Source organism: Psittacula echo, assembly GCF_963264785.1.
Source record: "Psittacula echo genome assembly, chromosome: 20".
Taxonomy (NCBI): domain Eukaryota; kingdom Metazoa; phylum Chordata; class Aves; order Psittaciformes; family Psittacidae; genus Psittacula; species Psittacula echo.
Genome location: NC_137756.1, coordinates 5533845 through 5556398, shown reverse-complemented (window position 1 = coordinate 5556398; position 22554 = coordinate 5533845). Strand labels below are relative to the sequence as shown.

Genomic DNA, 22554 nt, shown 5'->3' with positions numbered 1-22554 from the left:
AGCCTAGAGAAAGCCCTTTGCGAATGGAGTGATGGGCCTGTTTGGCAGGTGGCCGCCTGATGCAAACTCCAACTTCTAAATGGCTTTTCTGTACAGCCCCATGTATGGAGCCTGTGCACATCCAAAGCGGGAACTTTTTGTGCTGCGTTATGATGAACAGTTAACATTTGTTCTCCAGAAAAGTGCTTTTATGAGCCATTAGGATGACACTTTTGTAGCCCATTTGATAGGAAAAGAGCAGAAATCAAAAGCACTTGGTGTTCCAAGCAGAGCATATTGAAAAAAGTAAATGTGCTCGGCACTGCCTCCGATAGGAGCAGGTATGGTGTAATGCAGTCCTGAATCAGAGCTCACTTCCAGAACAAATGCAGGGAACATCTGGCAGGAAAGCTGTTTTATTACAAGGATCTCGAAAGGGCAGTTGGCATTTATCCTGACAGAGGGGCGAGTACGTTGGAAGGCAAAAATACGTGCTTAAAGGGCAAAGCGAAAGATGTAAGGCTGAGTTTGCAACTGCTGTAAATTGACGTGGCTCCATGGGCTGAAATGTGATCCTTAGCCGTGCTAAGCCCCAGCCCTGATAAAACAAGGGCACACAGGTCCTCTTGGTTTCAGAGATGCTCTGATTAAAGCTGCGTGGTGATGGCCTCCAGTGGGCCAGGTGGTAGCCAAATCCTAGTGAGCTCCAACGTTTGTCTTCATAACCCTTTTATGTGGTGATAACCCATGGCGGGCACATGGGGAGGGGAAGGGCAGGGCTGCCCTGGGAGTGTTACACCACATGAGGAATCCCTGTGAAGGAGGAATCTGGTACAAGATAATAGCCTCCACTAGGACAGCCTGGCAGCCAGAAGTGTTTAAGGGCGGCCTAGACACAGAGCAGAAGGTCTTAAAATAACTCTCTGGGCTTTGCAAGGCAAAGTTCATTGCTTCCCAGGCTTGTGGTGTCAAGACCATGAAGTGTCAAATGTAACCGAAGTGCAAAAGCAGACTCCGAGGTTTTGAGAAAAAGTCAGTCTTTTATGGGTATTTAGCTGTCCCCTTCCAGTTTCACTGATGGTACCAGCTCTGGGGCATACAGGGAATGAGAAGGTCACAGGGTTCTTTGCTCGTTTTTGTTTTAACTTCATTTTGTGCTGGAAAGTGTCACTTTTGAACCAGGGCATGATTTCTGGGAGAAACTTAACACCCCATGACCCTCAGAGGAATAGAAACCTCAATTAGAATCAGCGATATCAAGACAGGAAATTGAGAATGCAGTATCACATCTTCCAAGTGGCAAAGCATTGAGACCAGATGGCTTCAACTCGGTTTTACAAGTACTTGCAAGAACATCTGGTTCCCTGAATGCATCAGCTGTTTCACCTCTTCCTGAGCTGCAAAAAGTTACTAGTTTCTTGTGTTGCTACCTCTTATGCATAGTCCTAAAGAAAGGCTAAAATCAGTGTGCAAACTGTAACTACTTATGCCTGCGATTAATCAAGAAATTAAATCTTACAAGTAGCAATCAGCTTTATTTACCGCAGTCAGCTATAACATTAGGAGAACGCTGTACATCACCTATTGATGCAACTTGCCAAGAGGGGCCTCCTTTTGATGAGGAGGTGGGTTCCTGACTCTCTGCACACCCAGATTCTTGGCACTGCTGACATTTCAGGAGCTCATTTTAATTGCTTCTTGATATAACATTCAGTCTGAATTTGAGAGAGAGAAGGAATTTGACGTGGAAACTACTCTTTGTAGGTTTTGAGCATTTTCTCATGATTTTGGGATCCCACAGCTCCAGCTTACTTCGTTGCTCATCATTGTCTGCTATGAAACGAACGGTGAAAGAGCTGGTGGTCTCAGCAATTGCCTTGCAATGGTTCTTATCACCAAAAGCGTGTTCTTTGTGGCCTTTACACCAGAAATATCATGGGCAGAATGCTACTGGTTTTGATTTCTGGCCTAGAAACCTCACAGGTCTGCCAAACCCGGTGTTAAGCCAAAAGCCTTAACAGTGTTGAATTCTGTAATTGTAACTATCCTGCTTCAAACATGCGGTCTTGAGTGATAACTTGGAATGGATTTCAGATGTCCCTGGGCTGAAGTTTCACTAAGTGAGAAGGGTTTTGCTAAGGCAGAAGGAGAAAATAGGATGGTTTCTGGCTTTTGAGTTTTGTTTTGCTTTGCTTCACTCTATTACCTAAAAACCTTCAGCTGTAAATGAGGAGGTACAGTATTTGATCCAGCAGTCTGTAGAAAGTAGGAATTAATAGGAGCTTCTTTCTAGAACTGTAGCTGAGAGACACATGAGGAGAGGCAGCAGCACTTGCGTGGTGAGCTGAAGGTACACCATGTTACCAGTGGGAAAGAAGAAACTGGGTCCTTCGTTATTGACTGTATCATTGACTCTACTATCTGGGATGTGTCTCAGATTTTCTCTCAGCCTTTTAGAGCTGACAGTCTGTGGCTGCTGAAGAAAAGGCAGCTTCCACAAAATGTGGAGCCTGCACACAGTAGTGTTTCTGCATGAGCAGGCAGAGCTGGGTGCCTCGGGCATCTGGGTCTCTGCTCCCACTCCTGGCAATGTAAGGACTGGAGGGAGGACTTGAGCAACATGGCAAAGCTAGCTGAGGGCCAGGGTTCTTAGTTGGCTTCTGGCAGCAGAGCCATAGCAAAAGAACCAGCAAATAGCTCATGTGATTCTGTTGCATGTCCATATACTTATGGCAGCTGGGATCCAGATGGATCCTGCCTGTCACAATGTGTTGGTCATGTACTCTTCCTGGGTTGTGGGAGGGGGAGGTGTTGGTTTGAATCCTTTGGGTTTCTCCATCTGTGTAATATATAGAGTATTTCAGAGCTCCGAGTGCCTGCAAAATTGTCCTTTTCTCTTCCTCTGTCTTTCGGGTAGATGTGTCTTGCTGTTGATGCTTTTATGTATATAAGTAAAGTGTAACAACTGATTTTTAAAGGCTTAGGTGTCATTTGGTTTACATATTTGATAAAAGGTGTGGTTTTGCATCCTTTGAACAATATACTTTTAGCAGAGCTTATGAAGTTCTTTTGGCAGGGGTTGAGCAGTGGTATTCACTCTCTGAATTTAGTGAAGCACTAGGTTATTAATACAACCAGGAATGGATCCAGCAATTTATGAAGGTAGCAACACTGGCATGTGTAAGTGTGTTTCATCTAGTCCTTTTGTTACAGCAATAGTGACATCTTAACCCAGAGAGGTTTTGGCACAGGTTCCCAAGCACTGGGTGTTTCTTCATTTTGTTGTTATTTCTCCAGTTGTTTTTAATGACAACCTCTGGCACGCTGACAGATGCCTTCTGTTTGCTACTCCAGAGAGCAGGCATGCCCCTCAAGAGCTTGGCAGGACAAGAAAGTGGATCTCTGACAGGTGCTAGAGCAAAGGACATGGTATCTCTCCCAAGGTTATCTCTATCATATGAGTCCTTCATAGAAGTTAAGCTTTGGAAAAGAACATTTCCCAAAGATGGGCATTTAAACCCATGCCTTAGGCTGCTGTCCTAGACAAACTAGTGCTTATGTCTTCTCATGTCATTTTACATCTTCAACAACTTTTAAATTAGATTAAATCAGTTTATTTTTTTTTGCTTTTTTTTTACTTTCTTAGGTTTTTTTAGAAGAATTAGTTTTCATTCTTCTCAGGCAGCTGAGTTGGAAATGGACTTTTGCAGGATGATTGTCCTGCCAGGGATGGAGTAATATGAAGTGTCGGGGGCTGGTGATATATCTTTCAGTTAGCCGAGCTTTCCCTGTGGGAAGCTGGCAAAGGGCCCATTGCAATAAGCTCTGAAATATTCCCCAGTGAGAGCCTGTGGCTCCACTGATGTCCACTGAAAGTTCCTGTCCTTGGGAACAGGCACCGTGCTCCCTCATCACCAGGCATGGTTTAAGATCCCTCATCAATGAAAACACCACGTGCTTTCCTAGATTTGAGGATGTGCTAAGTGGTCAGAAACAGTGATTGAAGTCACTGAGGAAAGGAGACAGTTTCCAGGGGGCTCCTTTTGAACATATAAATCAATCAGGCCATTGTCTGTGTGCACCAAATTTGAGTGGTTCTGACCTTCTGGCCACTAAACAGTCAGCATTTAGGGAACAGCAACTGCCATTTTCTGTAGGTTTCACATCCCAGAAATCATGAAAACTCTCTGGGTTCCATCATCAACCAAGTTGGCATTATAACTGCTGTGTGCATAGAGAGATGAAAGTCCCTGTAAAATGAACCACATTCAGTAAACATACTGAGGCACCACTGAAATCAAAGCTAATCAACTCTTTTGTGGTATAATAACATGTTACCTAGACACTTTCTAGGTTTTTCTCCTTGATTATAGGCGTTATCTGCTTCATTAATGTAAGTACTGTTATTGTATCAATCAAGTACTTTGCCAATTTTGAATTGCCAGGCTGGGAGCTGAGTCACTAAGTTATCTTGGCTAAGAAACAGTTCAGGAATGACAGTTATTTGGGTATTAATTTGTTTTCCCAAAGGCCTTCATTATTTTCAAAATGACATGAGTTTCTTGTCTTTGTATTTGCCTGGGTGCATTTTGTCAGCCTTTAAATGGGTCACTCCATTTCTTGGCCTTCAAATTCATTTTGTACTTGAAGTACACTTATTAGTATATTTCTGTACTAATAAGGCCAGGTTGAAGAGGGCAACCTGCTCTAATGGAAGGTGTCCCTGCCCATGGCAAGGGGTGGAACTGCATGAGCTTTAAGGTCCCTTCCAACCCAAACCGTGCTAGGATTAAGTATTATATTCATAATATATATGAGCACAGATATGGAACTGTGGCTTGGGATAGTTTGCAGTCAGGTTGATGCCCTGTTGGTGTTTCACTGGAAAAATGTTTTTAGCATGATTTTGGTTTTCAGTCAGAATAACACACAACAGTTTTGTTTGCTGGTCAGGTTTAGCTAGGAGATGCTGATAAAACCATTGCAGTGCAGTTAAATCTAGTTGTTATTTGAAAGGCATGGTGGCTGGTAGTGCTGAGCATGGCATTCGTTTCTGGTCCTCGGTGGAGTGATTGAACCTCCCATACGCAGCAATAGGCAGGGAGAGACATTTTGGGTCACCCACATGGATTTTTCTGCAAGCTCTTTTATGTGGGTGTCTGAGATGTTCTGGTTTTCTCCCGAGCAGGAATTTACTTGCACAAACAATCACAGTGAATAAATGAAAACACTTGGGAGCTACAGTGAAACATGTTTGTAGGCTTTGAGAAATCTCGCTTGCATGGGGGCTGAAGAAACTCTCAGCCCAAAAGTTACTTTTTCATGCAGGAGAATGGATAAGGTTCATTACAAGTTTCATCTCTTACATGTTACCACTGTTTAGTGCCACACAAAAGCCATACTCAGTCCTAAATACTCACTATAGCCGTTTGTATAATTAGGCCACGTTTTGGGTTTTCCTGCTGCTAGTACAGTACCATTTAAGAACGCTGAATGTATTTTATTCATAAAGGCACTGACACATACAGGGGGGTTAGCAGTTCACTGAATCCTAAGCACAACGTTAATTATCTATGAATCAACAAGTAAACAGCAGTTCTGAAGTCAGTGCATCCTTCTGCAAATAGATAGCGAGGTTAAAAGTTAAGGACTCCTTTCTCTTTCTTATGTGTTTTTCAAGACGTGAGAGAAGAGCACAGAGGAAATGCATCTTAACACCCTGTCCAGTTCGTGCTGTTCCTCCTGTCTGGCCCAACAGGCTCTTCCGAAAAGCCTGGTGATATATTTATCCCAAACAAGCGCTCGCCGTACCCCTTAGCAACTGGAAGCACATGAAAGCTCTCCGGGCAGGTTTGCACTATTTCTCCTCAGGGTTTCTTTTTGGCTTAGCATCTTGCTCAGGGAAAGAGCATTGGTTATTTAATGAACAGCTCAAAATTATTGGAAGAAATTCTCAGGTAAAGAACAGCATGGTTTTGGTATCCCTTGTGTATCAAGTGCTATCCATTCCATCTTCTCTGCATGCAGGGTACCTGCACTGAATTCATTTCTGACATAGGTATTACTGGAATAATAATAATGCAGCGTAGGGAGAGTAAGTACCTCAGAGGAAAAAAACCTCATCCTTGAAGTTGCCTGTATGCGTAGTTCTGTATTTTGTGCAATAATGACACATGCTGCTGATAAGCCAAACTTTCCTACATCGGATTGACGTTGGTTTATCATTTTCTGATAGGCACAGTCAATTTGTGTATCCGTGTTCATCGCTGATTGATAGCTTACTATAACAGCTATGCCAAGGGAAATGCTTTTGCCTATGGTGGTTTCTTCTTTATTGGATTTTTAAGTTACAATTTTAATAAATCTCAGTTTTAATTAACAAAGTAAATATAAAACTGAGTTATGGGTTTAAAGGGGAAATGTACAGGAGCCCCATGACTGAGCAGAAGATCTGTTTTGGGTTGGTTTTTTTTGCTGCCTTGAGACATATTTAGTCTTCTGTTTATTCTTGCCTGGCAAGAAATGTTTCATATGCTAGGAAAGGAGAAGGATAATTATTCCTGAAAAGGAATCAAAATCACCAAAGGAAAGAAGTCCTAAATTTGTAATTACAGGTGGTCAGTTCATCGTCGTAAGGTTGTTCTCCAGTGTATTTGATGTGTGGCCATAGTTTTTTTCTGTCCTATTGTAAATGAGTACAGTGAGTACTTTTATGTTTTCTTCTTAGCTGAGATTTCTTTAAGACCCCTCCAAGTACTATATGCCATATGGTGGCCTTCATTTACAGGATGGGTGCTACTGTGGCTTGCTGGTGCTGCCCTTCTGAAGGATGCACGTTCAAGTCTCAGTAGGGCACACTGAGAGTGAGATACAGGTAAAACCAGGACTTCTGATTTCTGTCTGCTCTGCCAGAGAGGTAAAATAGAGGATTTGCCTCACAGTAAGTCACAGTTATCGATATACTGTGTAGTACAGGGAGAGGGGGCAGCATCCCAGAGTTCAGCCTCCTGCTGCTTGTGTCCAGAATAGCACACACTGCACTTCAGAGAAGCAGCTGGTGTTTTAGCAGTTGCATTTCTCTGTTGAACCAGCCATCATCTCTCTATCAGATTTAGGCAGTTATGAACAGGAAGTTCAGGTTCAGACTTGCTTGGACTTAAATCACCTCTTCCATAACTCAGAAGCATGTGAAGAAGAGCAAGTGCAAGAGAGATGTCAGCACCTGTGGCAGCAGCCTTCAGGTCCTGACAATGCACTCTTAGAACAGGTCAGAGCTATATTTTGCATCCCAGATCAGTAAGTGTGTGAATCCAGAGATCTCAGAGTGCCTGCTGGAGCCCTGAGTACTTTGTCCCTCTTGTGACAAGTGCTGGTAGGCAGTCAAGGGCATTTTCTCCTCTGTTCACGTTACAGGAAGGAGCAAAGCTTGAGCTAGCTCTGGCTGCCCTGATGTTGATGCAGGTGGAATGCTTCACAGGGCTGGAGGAGTAAGAGGAACCTGAGCTGAGCTTTGCCTTGCAGCCCACTCCCTCAGAAACAGTCTCACACAAGGCAAATTCATAGGAGAGATGAATGCAGCAGAGATAATGCTCTTCCCTCTTGCACATCCTCAGGTGGGATCTGCTTTGGTTGTGACCTGTGCAGTGTTGCTTTCTGGGCTGTGAGCGCACACTGCAGCCGGCTCATGTTCATTTTCTCATCAACCAACACCCCCAAGCCCTTCTCCGCAGGGCTGCTCTGAATCTCTTCTCTTCCCCAACCTGTAGCTGCGCCTTGGATTGCTCTGACCCAGGTGTAGGACCTTGCACTTGGCATGGTTAAACTTCATAAGGTTGATGAATGGGCTTCAAACCCTGGAACAGATTTCCCATCCATTCTCTCCAAAGCGCTTGATGGAGGCAGGAGAAGACAGTGGGGAGGATCAGGGAGCTGCCATTTGGGAAGATTTGGGATGGGAAGGAGGAGCTCTTCCTACGAACATGGGTGAGTTTATTGTAGGATGCAGCTTATTGTAGTCATGGAATTTTGTCAGACCCATAGAGGTGCACTGAAAGAGAACTCTACCTTTGTTAGGAGACAGCCTCTAACATGGTTTGAGGGCCATTTGATTTTCCTCTCCTGTCACTGTGTCCATGGAAGCAGTTAGTTGCTCTGAGTACCCCGAAGGGTGCTCGGCGTGCAGAGGGGCTGTGTCTGGGAGACAGGGTAGTGAATCTGACAGGCTTTTCATTTTCTTTATTTTCATTTAAACACTTCCATCACATCTCGTTACCTTCTCTTGGCTGTAATTAGAAATCCTGTGGAATTAAGAACCGTTAAATTCCTGGAGATTTCAGCCTTGGGAGCTTGCCCAGAGGCACACAGCTTACAGGCCTTCACAAGGCTTGACTTTCCAAGAGTCTCTCTCCTTCCCCTGCATCATCCAAGCTTTTGTAGAAAGGAACCATCCTTTCAATGTTGCTAATGAATTGCTCTTGCCAATCAGCAGATGTTTGGTAGCCTTCGAAGCCCAGGAATAGCCAGGTTTGTGACTTCTGTAGCCTTACGCTGACTGCCTGTGCAGCTTAAGCAAGAACTTCTGAAGCTCAAGAGAAGCTGTTAAAGCCAAATAAAGTGTTAACAATAACTCAGAAGAATATGAGGTTTTGCCCTATATTTGATGGGATTATTATTCCTATCCCTTTACCAACATTTATTCAGTTGTGGGGTGCAGCCTTCAGTGGAACAAGAAAGAAATTATCATTCAGGGTGTCTCTTATGGTAATTTATTCATTTATTTAGAAACTGTGTCTGAGACTTGCATCAAAAGCCAATGGTAAGAAAAGCCCCAAAGCTAGCCAAGGGCAGTGCAGGGGCAGGGAGCTGAGCCCGGAAGCCAGGGTGCTTTGTTTCACCCTCAGTGACTCTGTTCACAGCCATGGTCTGTCTGTGTGCTTTCCCCCTCACGTAGAATTATTTGGGAAGCTCTCTGGCAGAAGAATTACTTGTTCTTAATGCAAAGAATAGCAGTTAGTACAGCAGAACTGGTGGGTCGGGGCACTTGCTCTTCCCTCCTGTTGTCTACATTATTAAAAATGATGTCACTGAAATAAATATCATCAATCAGTGCCAGCTGCATTTTAGCTAGAGTGTAGACAAGGACAAACCGTGCACGTTTGCTGCCTGCAAACAGCAACTGCTTGGACTGGTTTAACTGCAGAGCGGTAAAATGCTGGAAGCCAACCGATCCATTTTCCAGGAAGAAAGTGTATTCTGCTATCAACTATGACAAGGAAAGCAACCCTTGACCCTGCCAAGGTTGCCTTGGGTACAGAGCAGAAATGAGTTAGAAAACAGACTGTCCACCATGTGATAAGCCACTGCTGGGAGCTGAGTGTGTCCCCCTGTTAATGAAGGCATAGATCTCACTGCAGCTTTACTTCCCTGTCACACCAGGCCACAGCATCACTCTTGACCTACTGCATCGTAACTGAGAGCAGCTTGGGTTCAATGCAATTCGTCTGCTGGGAAAAGAGGGATGTGTGTTGGGAGAGTGTTTGCAGTCATGTTGGTTACAATCAAAATATTGATGGAAAGAAAGAAGAGAGTGTTTTCAGTGTGGCTTTTAGAAAGCTAAGTGTGTAGGATGAGGCATGATGGAATACTAGGATTGGTGGGAGAGGAGAAGGGTTTTTATTTAAGAGTGGGCAGAAGAACTGAGGAACACTTGAGGAAGGAGACAGTAGTCTTAAAAAGTGGATGAGCTAACCCTGAACTCTCTCTCATATTTAGTGCCTTGTCACCCATTGCTTTAGCTTCCACTATGCAAGATGGTTATTTTGGCAGGCGTTCCTATGTGCTTATTTGCCTCACCCAAGCATCTGGTTTGAGGTTAATAGTTTAAGGACAATTGGCCTGGATTCTGGATTTTATTAATGTCATGGACACGGTTGTTGCCACTGTTTCACTACTAGCTTATAATAGATGCAGAGAGAACAGGCATAATTAAGGGTAAAAAGGATGTGGTCAAATGTGATGATCACAGAAGATACACGAGTGAGTTTTGGGGAGGGAGAACAGTTTAGAAGGATCACGTTGGCTGTGTTTCCAAAGAGTCAGGAGCTCAGCAGCATGGACAGGCTCCCTGCCATCCCATCAGATTGGAAACCTGAATTAAGCGTGCATGCAAAAGCACGAAGCAGAGCTGACAGTGACCTCTTAGCAGTTATAGCAGTTAAAGGGAAAAAATAGGAGTTGGGATACTGGAGGCTCAGACCTTTTCAAACTCATTAACTTACAGAGAAGCATTGCTGATTGCTGTGATTAACATGCGCGGGCCTCAGTTCACAGACTTCCTTTGCCTAGCTGGCTTTCCCCAGCCACAGCACTGGGAGGGCAAATGCAATCCAAGGTCCTTAGGGCTCATAGGAGCCAAAGACGAGTCACTTCACCATCCTTGTGCAGGAGGATGATTTTTAGCACGTTATCTGCAGGGTTTCAGTATAGGAGAGCCAGGGAAAGGCACAGACACTTCCCACCTCAAACTTCAATGAAAACTCCTCTTCCAAGAGTTGACACCGTATCTCAGGAGAGGTGAACAACACAGGGTGGGAATGTGAGAGAGTACTTGAACAGCTCCCGTATAGACATTTTAAGCTCAGTGGACCCAGACTCCTCTTTCGAGCCCAGAAAAAAGATGAGTGAGGTTATGCAGTTGCAGGAGCTGGCATCAACCCAGCTGCATGCCAATTACCAGCCCGAATGCAAATGCTTGTACTGAAACGCAGGATGCAGCTGGACGTGGGTCTGGGCATCCTTCCAGGATTATTCCAAGCCACATTATGACAGTTTTGAAAGGGAAGGGCTCTATGGAGGCAGTAGTTTTTTACAGCATTTCAGAAAATGGAGGAAATTACCACTACATGCAGATCTTAACTACTCTTTTTTCGAAGGGAGAAGGAATTTCTGCATGTTGATGCCAATCAGGATGTACTTGAGGCACTTAGGATCCAAGACAGAAGGCCATCAGTCTGTTTGCCAAGTGCACGGCCCGAGTGCCAGATGTGCTTGGGATAGAAAGCGGGCTTCTGGAATTTGTCAGTGGTTGTAGGATAAGAACTGAAAAATACACCACCAGATAATGCCAGAGCTGAAGCTCCTGGGGATGCTGCAGGGAAACCCAGCTGCATTCAGATGCCCCTGGCGCTGTGGAGGTTTCTGTTCCGATTGCTGCTTGACTTCCATGTGGAAAGCCCACTTGGAAAGGGTGCAGCGGCAATGGCAAACTAACTGCCATGCAACACTGACTCACAAAATGCCTCTTGTAAAGAGGGGATGCCAAGAGAACTGGAACATAGTAGTCTCACAATTTCATATCTCAGCAGCTGGAAGAGAGAGACTGAGAGCTGCAGACGTGCAACATTACAGGTTTGATCAAAATATTATATAGCAAATGTCCTGACAAGGAGAGGCATTTAAAAGGCTTGTGTCTGTCTTGGCAGCAGATGTGAATCAAAGCATTCACCTCATCCTGGGTGGAGAAATAACGCAAACGTCCTATGAGGAGAGAACTTAATAAGAAGTTTAGGGGGAAAAATTAAGCAGTGTCAGTGCCATTTCTCAAATGTGGCCCACATTGGTGACATAAAATGTAAGGTAGCTTTCAATGGAGAGCTGGTTTCCTTAAGGGTTCATTGTGGTGCGATGGACCTCATACCTATAAGGTGTCTCTGAGCACCAGCTTCCACTTTTTCTGGCCTGGAGTAGGATGCTCTCTCCACTGCTGCCCCACGTTTCTTCAGACTCCCTTGATTTTCCTGCCCTTGCGATCAGGGAAGGAAGGAGGTGGGATGAGTCCCTGTTGGAGCAGTGGGACCTTGAGGTTTAGGTTCCGTATTGTACACCAGCAAAGGAGGACAGTTGAAGGATCAGTCTTCAATCTTATGCCCAGGAAGCTTGGACTGATGGTTCTCTGTAGGGTTTGTGGGTGAATCTGCAGTCAATGGAAACGTCCTGGAGGCACTAGGAAACTGCTGGAAGCCACTCATGTTGTTGTAGGGCTGGCAAATAAACACAGTGCCCCTCAGGAGCAGAAACCGTTCATCTGGAGAACTGCTTCAATTACAGCAAAAGCTTTAGAGAAGTTATAAGGCTGATAGTGTGACAGATGAAGGAGGTTTTGCAGCCATAGAGCATGGGTAGCATTTCAAGAGGGCAGAAGAAATGACACTGCGGGCTGTTCAGCCTTCACTGAACAAACTGGAAGATACCCAACACAGAAAGCAGGGGCTTGTATCATGAAAGACTGCAAGGCAAGTGCTGATACAGCTGCCTTGGGTTATTACACCAGATTATGTCCCACAGGATGCTCGCCATTAAAGATGACCAGACAGCAGAAATGAATTCCAGTATCTGTCACAGCCTCCAGGCTTTCTGGCTTCTGCTGGGACACCAGGGAGCCTTTGCTGGCCCTGTTGGTGTGCCCAAGTGTGCTGCACATCATCTCCCCTTCTGCTGGCTTTCTGCAGAATAACAAGAACCAGGCAGAATAGAGATGATTTATTTCTGATTCAGCAGATTTTAGTAACTTTTGAATGATCAGATGCCCACAGCTGTGTGTCCTTGCTGAAATCCATACTCCAAGGTCTGGTTTTGGAACAAATGAAGGGAGAGCACTGCGAAGTAAATGTGTATTACCAGAGGACTCACTGAAAGGCACATAGCAGCGCACTGCAGGAACAGATCCCCTCTTCTTGAACACGCAGTCACTGGGACACAGACATCCCTCCCCATCAGGTAGTGCTATGCCACCTGAATGTTAAGCCAGGGCTCCTGTGAATGAAGTGACTGCTCATTCCTGACTGTTGGCTTATTGCTGCTCTTGTTGAGCTCAAGAGCGTGCCTTCTGGGGGATGAGCTAGCGATCCGTCATGCTCTCCACAGACAGTAATTGGAAACTCATCAGTGATTCATTACAGTGACTTAAATGAATACAATTTTCTTTCTGCTAACAAAAGTCAAAAGATTGAAAGGAGCAGTTCTTTCATAGTGAATGGTTCTTAGTCCAGATGTCCCCTTTGCATGAAATGGGGGACAGCAATGGTGACATAGGTTCTATATTTCAAGTACTGTAGCACTTGTTTATACATGCTTTTAAACATACGTTATCTTTCAGATGGCTGTTTTGCATCGCCAAGTACTTATGAGTAGACAGAAGTTTAAAATGAAGTATGCTTTTATAGAAATGGAGAGAATGGATTGCTTATGGAGTGTTATTGTGGTAGTAGATACTTAATAATCATAATTTAGGTTGGAAGGGATATCTGGAGGTCACATCTGGTCCTGCTTAGAGCAGGGTTAACTTCAGACAAGGATCAGCTAGTTTGTTGTTTCTGAAAATCTCTGGAGGTGGAGGTAGCACTTCTCATGTCCCTCTGCTCCTGTACTTAAGAACTGCTCATGCTGGGAAGATTTGATCAGTGTTTCCAACATTGCAGCTTGTGCCTGTTGCCGTCCTTAGGCCATGCACTTGAGAAGTCTGGCTCTGTGTTCTCCTATAGCCCTCCTTCAGGTAGAGACCGCCTGCAGTTAGGTGTACCCTCCCTAATCATCTCTTCTTCAGGCTAGACCTCTGTCATGTGGCAATCCTTCAGCCTCTAACCACCACAGTGGTCCTTCCCTGGGCTCCCTTGTAGTTTAGCAACAGCTGTGTTGCACTGGGGTGACCAAAACGCTTCCGAAGTGCTTGACATGTGCCTTCATGAGAGCTCAGCGAATGGGCATCATCACCTTCCTCACTTGCTGGCTCTGCTTCTGCACCCCACTGTGTGATCACCCTTCATCACTGCATGGGTGCACTGCTGACTCATGTCCACCTTACCACCCACAAGGACCACCACGCTCTCTTCTGCCTCTTGCCAGAGATTAGAGAAACCCAGAAGAAGCCGTATGGGTTATTGCAATGTTACGGTTTTGTATCTCTTAAAGTCTACCTCTCAGGCCCAAAATTATATGAAGAAAACAGTAAGTCAAGCGCTTGGCTGCTAACATCAGGATCTGAATTTGACTGGACAAAGAAATGAGGTAATTAGCATCTCCTTCTGAAAATTGATATCCCTGTAGCAGAGTCAACATGGTACATGAAAGCTCCTCACCTGCAGAGACAGCAGGGTCAAACAGCTTTCTGAAGGTAGTGATGGAAACAGAAGCAAACAAATGAGGCGGGTAACACTGTAAACAGCTACTGCTGCTTCTGCACAGGAAATGGTGAAGCTAAGGCTGGTCATGCAGCTGCGTGTCTACCCTGTTGTTAATTAAAATCAAGAGTATGTGCTACTGATGGCAGGTGCGTGGTTAACCATAGTGCTGTTGGTTGGACTCAGTACATCTCTGTTATCCTCTGTTGTCAAAGCAGAGTAATTATTGCAGCAGCAGCAGGAAGCCTCCTGCAGAATAGAGGGAAAGAGATTATTTAAATATAAGCCTGGGCCTAAATACTGTCAGGAATGAAGAAGGCAGAAGCTGCTGTGACCGTTGTAGGATGGGTTAAATTGAGCAGCCACTAGGACAAGTGAATCTACTGGATTATGGAGAGGGACCATTTCCTTTAGCACAGCCAAGTGTGTTGAAAAACCAAATATACCTAAGACCAGGACTGTTTCTTGTGGAAAGAAGCACATCTTAAATTCAGTTTATACCCAACTGTTTTCTTCCCTTTTGGATGGGTGAGGGGATTTTTCTGTTACTTGTTTGAGTCAGCGGCTTCTACTCTTTTCTATAGTATTTTATATTACTTTCTGCATGCACTGAAGCCTTTGGGGCCAAGTGGCTGCATTGTAAGTGCCCGATGATCTCAGTAACTGCTCAGGGTGTAGCATGAAATGAGGCTCAGCAGCCTGACACAGACTTGCCCTTCCCTGAGATGAGGGTAGTTATGGAACAAGTGTTGTAATTCTGGTGTGTTACACACAAAGGGCTGGGAGCATTTGCAGTGTTGTTTCCTATTACAAAGTAACCAGCTAAATGATTTGGTGTCTTATGTTGAATAAGGCTGTGAGAAGGCAGAATTCAAGGCATGCACGGAGGAATAATCCAAGCAGATACAAATGTCTTCTCTGAGTTAGTTTAATATGGCTGTACCTGTTCATGAAAGATATTCCTTTTGGGGAGATCACTAAAGGAGGAGTTGACCAGAGCCTGTTGTCCTTTAATGAAGTGGCTACATGGCCCACAAGGACCCTGTGAGCCCATCTTCACACACATTTAGGGTGAAATTGTGAAAAGGGTACCCCATCAAACTCAGTGGAAGGTAATCAAATGACTCCATTTTTATTTAAGCAGTAAAATAGGGAGCTAAATTGGGAAGATTTATGTTCAGGTGCTGCAATCCAGTATTCTTAGTTATTGAGCAGTTAGTAGTACAGATCCACAGGCTGCACATAACACTGATTGCTTTTGATAGGGGTAAAGAATATCTTGCTGTTACTATCAAGCCTCGAAACTGACTTCCAGCTAATGACCCAGATAATCTTTACTTGAAATTGTATAATTGAGATCGAAGGCTGTCCGGGGCTTCTAGCTGGTACACAGATTCCACATCCACGAGCTTTTGAGTATGGTCATTGAGCTGAAATGGAGAAGGTTAAAACTCTCATTTTCATTACCAAGCTCCCCTCATCTCCCAATACAGATGTGACATTTCAATTTTACACAGTCCAATTCTTCTTAAATCATCTGTATAAAAACCTCAGATCTTGATTGGTGATGGATGAGCTATTGTCTTCTAAAGCACCCAGTTCTCATTACCCTTTAAGACATAGCTTATTAATGATGGACCTGAAGTGCTTTCCCAGTGGGTCATCAGCAATCAACTGTGCTAAGAGATCAAAAGACTTGGTTTGGCATGAAATTTCTAGGCCAAAGCCATTTTTGGATGATCCAGTCAGCATCTTGGATGAAATATGACAGTGTTTTGAGAGTGATCTGACAACAGTTCCCCATCCCCTGGATGATGAAGGCTAAGATGCAGCACTGTCAGCATGCCGTACTGCTTCAACTCTAATGGAGGCTGACCTTGGAAATTAAGGTATCATCAACATGCATTGTATAACATGTATGCGGAGAGAGTACCTATATATGCTGTAGTGTAAAAGACTGCTGTTTCCTTAGCAGACAATCAGCTTGGAAGGCATGAGATACCTTCTGTTTCACTGTTGAAGTGGTTACAGTGGACATGCCTAGCATTTTCTCCTAAATGACTCCTTCCCCTTTCTCTGCCCTCTTTGGAGCTAGTTCTTTTCCCTCTCACTATGCCTTCTTGCAGTTCATCGTGCCAGCTGGCTTCATAGCACCAAAGAGCTGTTAATTTGCAACCTTGAATAGCAGTAGCATTTATAACCAATTTTATAACAATTTTAGAACCAGATTCTACTGCTGAATAGGTGCCTACAGCCCCCACTGCATATCAACACACGAGTTACTTGCACTTCAGGGCACGTTGCAGAATGTGAGCATGTTTTGCCAATTAGAACTTAGATAACTGCCACATTAGAACTTAGATAACAGACCATGAGGGATTCCGCTGCACACAAGGAAAAGTCAGCTGAAGAAAATGCCCTTTTAAGAGATGGATGAAGAAGACTTCCATCTCTCGTCCAAACAGGCAACACACTTGCAGAGCTAGTGTCCCTTTGCCTTACTTACTCTGATCTTCAGCTTCTGGTGCCTTGTAATGCATTTTCACTGACTCCAGTCCAACTGCTTCTGTTAGATGTTATGAATTTAGCCTCCTTTTGAACTTGGCAGACTAAGTATAAATTGTGTGTGATGTACATATCTATGTGCCATGCCACTGTATGGAAAGTGTAAGATACTTGTGTTTCATGGTTGCCAGAAACCTGTATGTTTCCATTTCTCCTGTTAGTATTGTAAAGTGGGTTACCCAAGTTGTGTCGTAATGGGTCTGCTTCATCACTGGGCTTGGTTTGGCATAAAAGCAAGAAAATAGCAGATATAACAGATAATACAGTTCTGATTTAGCTTCCTGAATAAATATCCATTTAATAGAATTTTAATAACATGCAGATATAAGTTCCCCACAATCATTTGACAGCAATAAGCAAAATAATGACCGAAGTCAGTGTCAAGTGCACTGGCTGATTTATTTTCATATAACTTTGGTTACACAATTACACTGCTGTTAAGCCAGTAAAGTAGCTCTAATAAGGAAGATGATAAGATTTTGCATTCACTTCAGAATCGAGTAGCGAAAGACCTTGGAGCTACTCCTTTGCTCACAACACCCACTGCAGCCCTGGTGCCAAAATGGAAGACCGTGGTACTCTCTGTCGACATTGGTACCTTACAGGCAGGCCTCCCAAACTAACTGACACCTTTCAGAACTTTTCCTAATGAAAGCTAATGGGACTTGTGCTTCAAAATCCCCTTTTGTAGCTCCTGTGTCCCTGAGCAGCTCAGATGCCCAGGCACGGCCACAGCCAGTGTTTCAGGCAGCAGGTGACGGAGCCGAGTGCTCAGCCTCCTGTCCCAGGCAGCAGTGTTGTACTCAGATCAGCAGTTCTCCAGTGTCACAAAGAATTGGTTTAGAAGACACAAATGCTCTCCCCAAAAGGGTACTTAAAATACCTTTCACTGTGAACAGTCCTTCTGAGTGCTTGTTTGGCAGGAACAGCTTCTTTCTTCACAGTAGAAATCACAAAACTCACTGGGCCACTTGTCATTCATTTTCCTGTTGCAGCCTATGAAAGAGTTCAGCAGAGAGGCACCTCAGGTGTCGCATACAGAAGAAACCTCTTCTTGCCTGGCTTCCATTGCTAGCTCGTCTGCATAGGCAGAGATGCCTGCCTTTCTCCTCCTGTTTATTGTTTAACTTTATCTCTCGCTTTCAGTGCTGTAAATTGAAATGAGATGATGACTTTATGATGATGAGTTCATTATACTGTAACTCTAGTGTATATTGATTACATTTGTGCTTCATTTGCTTAACATGTAACAGGGTTTATTAGGTCTTTGCAGGCATTGTTCTTGCTAAGAGAGGGCAGAGAAGTGCAATATGCATGTAAGTTCAAGTCAGTGAAGCCGATGCGTCTGTGCTGATTTACACATGCCCAGGATTTAGCATAAAGAAGGATAGCAGGTTGCAACAGGAAGGTAGAAAGGGAATGAATCTGGATCCTACAGAGCAGAAAGAGTTGAGCACAAGTACTTTAAAGATTGCAGTAAACTTTGAACTCAGGGTTATTCAGTATCTGTAAGAACCCATCTTTGCTATTATTGCTTAGGTTTATTAGCACCTCACCACATGAATAGGCATGTAAACTTCAATGCTGTCACCTGTGAAAAACGGTACAGCACTGGGCAGATAAAGATACAGGGTCATGTTTGGAGGGAAGAGCAGCAGGAACGGTATTTATTATTCAGTGGTGAGGGAAGTGAGAGCATTTTCCATGTTTGGTAAAACACGGGGAAAGCTGTCAGCATGCCTTAGAGTACAGAGGGGCACTTTCTGCTTACTTTTATGCTGAAAAAAGGTCTTTCTTCACAACTTGAAACTGTTGGCATTACTTCTAGGCTGAGGTGCTGCCTGCTAGACAAGAATGCATCAGAGTTCCTAGCAGAAAAGAGAATTTGATAGGTATTGTCATGAGTGAATGCTCTCAAAGCCAGACATGATGCCAGTGGCAGGTGTTCAGATGTACCATGTGATAGTGACACTGTTTGGAATCATGGGCAAATGTTTTAAGAAGCCATGAATGTAGATTTTACAGTTTTTCATGGCTTGTGAGATGTTATTTGAAATCAAAATCTGGACCGTAATGGATTAGGTAATTCTGTGTAGAGGGGGCAACACAGAGAATCATAGAATCATTGAATAGTTATGGTTGGAAAGGACCTTAAGATCATCCAGTTCCAACCCCCCTGCCATGGGCAGGAACACCTCACACTAGACCATGTTACCCAAAGCTCTGTCCAGCCTGGTCTCGAACACTGCCAGGGATGGGGCAGCCACAGCTTCTCTGGGCACCCTGTGCCAGTGCCTCAGCACCCTCACAGGGAAGAACTTCTTACCTAAACTTCCCCTGTTTCAGTCTGAACCCATCACCCCTTGTCCTATCGCTACAGTCCCTGATGAAGAGTCCCTCTCCAGCATCCTTGTAGGGCCCTTCAGATACTGGAAGGCTGCTATGAAGTCATTACTAGTCATGTTTTCAAGTCCTGCTTTTTCCCCAGAGCAGAATTGCTAACAGATGCTGCATGGATTTTTTTTTCAGGGATCATAAGAATATCATGCAGACAGATCATTGCTATAGCTCTAATCTGGACTCATTTCTGTATAAGATTATTATTATTATTGTTTTCATTTTTAAGCTCCTTTTCAATGAAAAGCCAAGCTTTTAAACCAGAGGTTTCTAAGAAATAGTAATACTCTGAACTGATTAATACGGTGGAAATATGTATTTACAGATCATCTCTTATATAATATCTTCTCTTCTTGGGGGCTACCCCCTCTCCATGCTGTGGCCTGTAAACCCTGAAATTTAAAAGAAGACGACGTATTAATTCCTTCCTTGTTGTTCATCAATATTAGCATCCCCACTACAGCTTTTAAAGGTTTTCTTGCAGATGAGGTCTATCAGATGACCTTAATCATTGCCACCATGGACATGATTTAATGTGTCTGCGAGAAGTGTGACACTCCTGGCTTTATAGCAGCACTTAATGTCATTCTAAGGTGCCATTAGTAACTAACCTTCAACATTTCTTTGCTGAGGCTTGAATCTCTGACACTAAGCGGTGCAGGAGGTTTTAGCTGCATCGCTCCTGTTAACTGTAATGGAAGTCACATGGATTGTCCTCTGCTTGGGAAATATGAAAGCCAGGTTAAGTAGGGAAACTGTGAATTTGAATAAATGTTTAGAGGGTGAAACCCCCCAGGTTATTGCTCCAGAGGAAACCCTGGGCTACAGCCAACACTGTAAGATCATTTTCATCTTGAGATTTGATAAATCAAGTCTTTAGAGGCAGGGCAACAAGCCATTTTTATTTGAACAAACTGATGTAAACATGAAAATTACAACAAAAGCCAACCAACTTTCATCTGCTCAGAAAGCATCTCCCTTCAGCACAAAGCTTCCAGCAAGCCATGTCAGTGGTAGTTCTCAATTTAGTTCATAGATACTGAGTATTTGGGTGTTTTGGATGATGATATTACAGTAGCACAATCAGATCAGGAAGCCTGCTTTTCCAGACAGCGTGATGCCTGGAACCTTCTCAATGTGCTGTGGGCTCAGAAAATTCCTACCGCAGTAGAGCATCTTAGTTTATTGTATGCTTTAAGTGATCACACGCATGAATGAAATACAGCATAGTGTGGTGGATTGCTTGTGGTTTTAAAGTCACTTCAGTCTTGAAGGTTGTTTTACTCACAGATAACAGTACTGTTCCACACTTGATAACAAGAGTCTTACAAGTATGTTCTCTTCTTCTTTCATGCAGAAATACTCAATGGAGGGGTGTATGTTGGCCAGAACAAATTCCTTTGCTTCGCAGACACCATTCATTGGCAGGATATCGTGCGTAACCCCTGGGCCTCCAACTTCACTTTGGTTCCAACAAATGGCAGCTCAGGATGTAAGTACCAGTTTTATTCTTAGCATTGCATCTGCTCAGCATGAAATGGTATAAATATGGACACATATTCTATGATTTATGTCAAAGTTTTCCCTCATCCTCTGTTATGGAGAACTGTATTTGTAAATTTTCACTTCATTCTTCAAAGTCTCTATGCTGCCTATAGGAACACTTGGTCTAATCATAAAAACACTTTGTCTGCAGAGAGTATTTGTGAACATCGGAATTGTCTCTCATCTGTTGTCTCTCTTTTGCGTATTCTTTCTTCTGTTTGTTGCTAAAGCCACTGTGCTGCCCTGGAAGCACAGACGTTAGTGTTTGCTTTGCATTTGTTCCTGCTGCTCAGGCTGGTCCTTGAGTCATAATGGTCTGTCTATGGCATCATAATTAGCTGCTGAAGTAATTATGGTATCAGCTCATGGATATTCTGGTTTTAGATGACAAATGAACCTCAAAGAAGTAGATATCCTGCTGTCTTGTGTGTATCTATGAAGATAGAATTTGCAGAGCATGGGGTGCTCTTTCATAATATAGCAAATATTTCTCTGGTTTTAATATGTCCTCTCATTTTAACGCTCTCAATTTCAAACTTGGAGTACGTTGATGGATTTGTTTGATGCATTGCTCTGTTTCCCTTCCCTAGAGTTACTGACCTTCAGTTGTATTTTGATGTTTTTTGCAGCAATAATGAATTGTGCTGAATGGTGGTGACTGTGATACAAAGTGTTTAGGTAAAATATTCCATACTAGAGTAAAGAGCATTCAGAATGAATACCATGCTATTAAACAATACCCTTGGGATGTATCAGCATTGAAATTCACCTATAGACTGGGAAGAAGTTTATATCTGATGTCAGAAGTGACACCACAACAGATATGTTCAGAGCATCCTGGATATAGGGACATTCTGGATTGCTTGCCATATCATAAGGTGTCCCTCGAGGATGTATAAATCACCAATTGCCTCTTTAGCTTCCACAACAACCAAGAAACAACTTCAGTTCTTCAGTTGTATGCTAGGAATTCAGAAAAATAAATAAATAGAGATTAGCGTCTGGGGAAAGACCACTTGGTAAATGCCATAATTCCTAAGCAGCAACTTGTTTTTAACCAAGTGCTTTGTGGAATAATAGGTTTAATATAAGGCTGACTTGCTTTTGTATATTTCACCTGCTCCCCTTAAATCAGAGCACAGCTCCTTGAGATACAGCTTCCTCCAGGAGCCTGCTAAACTCCACTGCTCCTCGATCTCTCAGCTCTGGAGCTGGGGCCCATCTCTTCTGCCTTTTGGCTGGAAACCTGACACAGTTGTAATGCAGCCAGCTATCCTATTTACATATTTAAAACCCTCATCACTGGTGATGATCAGTTCTAAGCAGAACGGATAAAACCTTTGAAGGTTAGGGAATGCCTGTATGCTTTTATGAGTCATTACTTCAACAAGAAAAAGACTTGGATGTTCCTCTGGTTTGTTCTGTTATTGGGTTTTCTTTTAACCTTTGCCAGTTCTTCAAGACAAATGCTTCTGCAACACCAAGGTAATAAGCTCTTTTAAAAAAGCAACCAACATCAATACTATCTTTTTGAACTGACAAAGGTTTTACTGGTGACTCCAGAGGAATCGGAACAGGATCAGTGCCAAGTACTTTTGGAATCACACCCAGAAAGTGATAAAGGCAAATATTAGCTCCCACAGCAAGATGAAAGAATGTATGTACCCACGTCCAGTTTTCTTAAACCATTTCTTCATCCTTTTTTGAGTTGTTTTGAAGCATATGGAAGGAACAAATTGTGCTTGATAAAGTTGATAAAAGCTTCTTTTGAATGATGACTGAGAGCTACATCCCAGTGCAGCTTCACTAAGATAGTACCCAGATTTTACTTGATTTTTCCTTACTTGGGATAGAGCAGAGCACAGTTGGGCTGTATTTAATTTAATAAACAGAA

At 43.5% G+C, this 22554-nt stretch overlaps 1 protein-coding gene across 1 annotated transcript in view; it reads left to right on the top strand.

Moving 5' to 3' along the window:
• Nucleotides 1-22554, top strand: part of ERBB4 (erb-b2 receptor tyrosine kinase 4) — a gene marked incomplete at both ends in the record, with an annotated part of 599510 nt that overhangs the window by 379735 nt on the left and 197221 nt on the right. Inside the window, one exon of the mRNA XM_080632110.1 lies at nt 20473-20607. Within this exon, the coding sequence (XP_080488236.1) occupies nt 20473-20607 (135 nt within the window). The remainder of the gene's footprint in view (nt 1-20472; nt 20608-22554) is intronic.